The sequence below is a fragment of the Protomyctophum bolini genome (genome assembly GCF_963924005.1).
Source record: "Protomyctophum bolini genome assembly, chromosome: 10".
NCBI lineage: Eukaryota > Metazoa > Chordata > Actinopteri > Myctophiformes > Myctophidae > Protomyctophum > Protomyctophum bolini.
In genome coordinates, this window is record NC_137871.1 from 41,620,454 (window position 1) to 41,623,171 (window position 2,718).

Genomic DNA, 2,718 nt, shown 5'->3' on the forward strand with positions numbered 1-2,718 from the left:
CATCTACAAGCTCGTAGCGCGGCCGGCTATTCTTGAAGAATCGTGAAAATGTGGCGCAAATCATTGAATATATATTCTTTCAGAGCGAACGTTTTTACCTACAATCTTTGCTTCTGGTGGGGGGGGGGGGGGGGGTCCCTGGAACAACATATTTTCAGATGGGGTTTCTGGGGGTCCTTGACAATTAATATTGAGCACCAGTGATATAGAAACATAATAGGCATTTCAGAAAACTGACATGATTTTGAAGATTTTTTTTTTATTTCGAAGTCAGGTATATTCTAGAGCTATTTAGACGTCTAAATAGCTATAGAATCTATAGTGTGGATTCTGGATATCAATGAAAAGCACTGCATGTATATATTTAGTCAAAATCAGTGGTTTTCAACCAGCGGTCCTTGAAGGGGTTCCAGCCCAGGTGGTCCTCAGCTGAATGACGGAGAGATGTTATCCAAAATGAGTGTAAAAAATGACTTTGTTTCATTTTACGCTCCTGAGAGTTAAATTATCAGTCATCTGCATTACTTATCATTTACAAGAAGTCTATAGACAATTAGAGAATGTATATAGAAGAATTGATATTTTGATCATCGTTTGCCTGTCGTCTCTCCTAATGGTATTACATCAATATACAGCATGGAATTGTGGACAAAATCTACTCCGAGGGAAACAAAATATTGAATCTATAGGTCTTGGGTCCGAGAGGCTAAATGTCATCACATGGTACCGGTTCCGTGGCTCAAACACTGAATAAATAATGGACCTTTTATGTTCAATAATAAGTCAGCATGCAGGGTTAAAAGTGGGGGTTCCAGCAGTGTTGAGTTCGTCGACTAATATAAAACTATGACAATTATTTTTTTCCACAGATAAAACCGAAATAAAAACTAAGCCATGATGACTAAATATACTGACAATTTTGTCAAACAAATAAAAAGTATATGCGTAGACTAAAATGTGGACTAGCGGAGAGATTCAGTATAGAACTAAAAGACAAGTCATGTTATGCTTAATGGTTGCATGCTGAAAATAGCAGATCTACAAGCGCTGAGATATGCTATATGTTCAGCATGCAACCAAGCATATAAAATTGGGCATGACGACGATGCCATCAAGGCCTGGCAAAATCCATTGTCGTCGACTAAATCAACTGTAGATTTAGTGGACTAAAATCGTACAATATTTAGTCGACTAAAACTAACACTGAAACTCTTCAGGTGACTAAAATATGACAAACTATGGAATTTTATTCCAACGGACTATATATGACTAAAACTAAATCAAATTTTGCTGTCAAAATCAACAGCAAGGGGTCCCCATTGACATCAGTTAATCAACAGCAGGGAGCCAGGGACCCCCATCTGAAATCAGTTAATCAACAGCAAGGGGTCCCCAGCTGAAATCAGAACAGCCATCCATTCCAAATCACTATAGCATCACATGTCATGAGCTGAAAATTTCAACAACCACAACTATTCTCTCTCTGTGTGTGTGTGTGTGTGTGTGTGTGTGTGTGTGTGTGTGTGTGTGTGTGTGTGTGTGTGTGTGTGTGTGTGTGTGTGTGTGTGTGTGCATGCGCACCAACTATATTTTCAAAATGAAGGGTCCGCAGCTTAAATACGTATAGGCTATTTTGCCTATCAATTCTGAGGGTTTTTGACATGAAAACCTTGCGTTTCTAATAATTAAAAGGCCATTTTCCAAATGGATGGACCAATGTTTTTTTAACAGCCATGTCTCTGACTCTGAGAGTCATGCGCAAACATGGAACCAAATGGACCCTCTGGACGGAGAGGGTCCATTTGGTTCCATTCTGTGCACTCAGAGTTACACAGTATAGCGTAAATAAGTGTCCTTGAGAAATGAAGACAGAGAGTTTATATAGTTGAAATTAGAAGAGCCAAACAGTTCTCCCTACCTGACCAGAAGACAGCGGACAGCATCACCACCACCGCCATCATCCCCGGACCACCCGGGCGGCGGGCCGCCGGGGGGAGAGGCAGCATCTCTGCGGGGATTCGGGGCGGACCGGACCGGGGCGGGGGTCCGTCTGGTGGGCTGAGGACCTCCGGAGATCCGTGAATTCACCGCAGCCGTGCGTCCGTCCGTCCGCGGCGCTCACCCACACACTGGGAATATGGTCCTATATAGTCCCACAGCCACGCAGAAAGAAACAATAAGTCCACCAACTTTACAAATCCAATAGAAAAGAAAAAAGGGGTTTTAAAAAAATTAATGAACACCTCCGAGATAGATTATAGCCTTTGTGTCTTGTGTTTGTAATGTAGATGAATTGCGTGTCGCGTTTTTGTGGGCGACAGACAGTTCCGACAGTTTAATAATAATAATTCCTCGGTCGATCCCCGCGCGACGCGACGCGTGGCGTATAATACGTGGGTCTTTTCTCTTTCTTCCTTCTTTAGCGAAGGGAAGCGCTGCGCAATTGAATTGAGCAGCAGCGGTCCTTAAATCAGCTCAGTGTAGTCCAACTCCAGCACCAATCCACTGGGGAAGTGTTTCTACAACACCAACACACATGTCAGGAGGAGCCGCGGCAAGCAAAGCGACTAGTATAGCCTATACTTTGCGCGCGTATAGCCAGTGTGTGTGTGTGTGTGTGTACTATAGTAGCCTATAATGTGTGCGCTTATGTGCGCGTGTTTGTGTGCGCAGTATAGGCTGCTGTATATGATGTGTCCTTGAGCCGTCGTGGAAAAG

The 2,718-nt window shown here is 43.1% G+C and overlaps 1 protein-coding gene across 1 annotated transcript in view; it reads right to left on the reverse strand.

The window, feature by feature from the left end:
• LOC308322301 (GDNF family receptor alpha-4-like) overlaps positions 1-2,133 on the reverse strand; it is a 76,297-nt gene extending 74,164 nt beyond the window's left edge. Inside the window, exon 1 of the mRNA XM_080773503.1 lies at positions 1,919-2,133. Within this exon, the coding sequence (XP_080629629.1) occupies positions 1,919-2,006 (88 nt within the window). The 5' untranslated portion in view covers positions 2,007-2,133. The remainder of the gene's footprint in view (positions 1-1,918) is intronic.
• Positions 2,134-2,718: the final 585 nt, after the last annotated feature.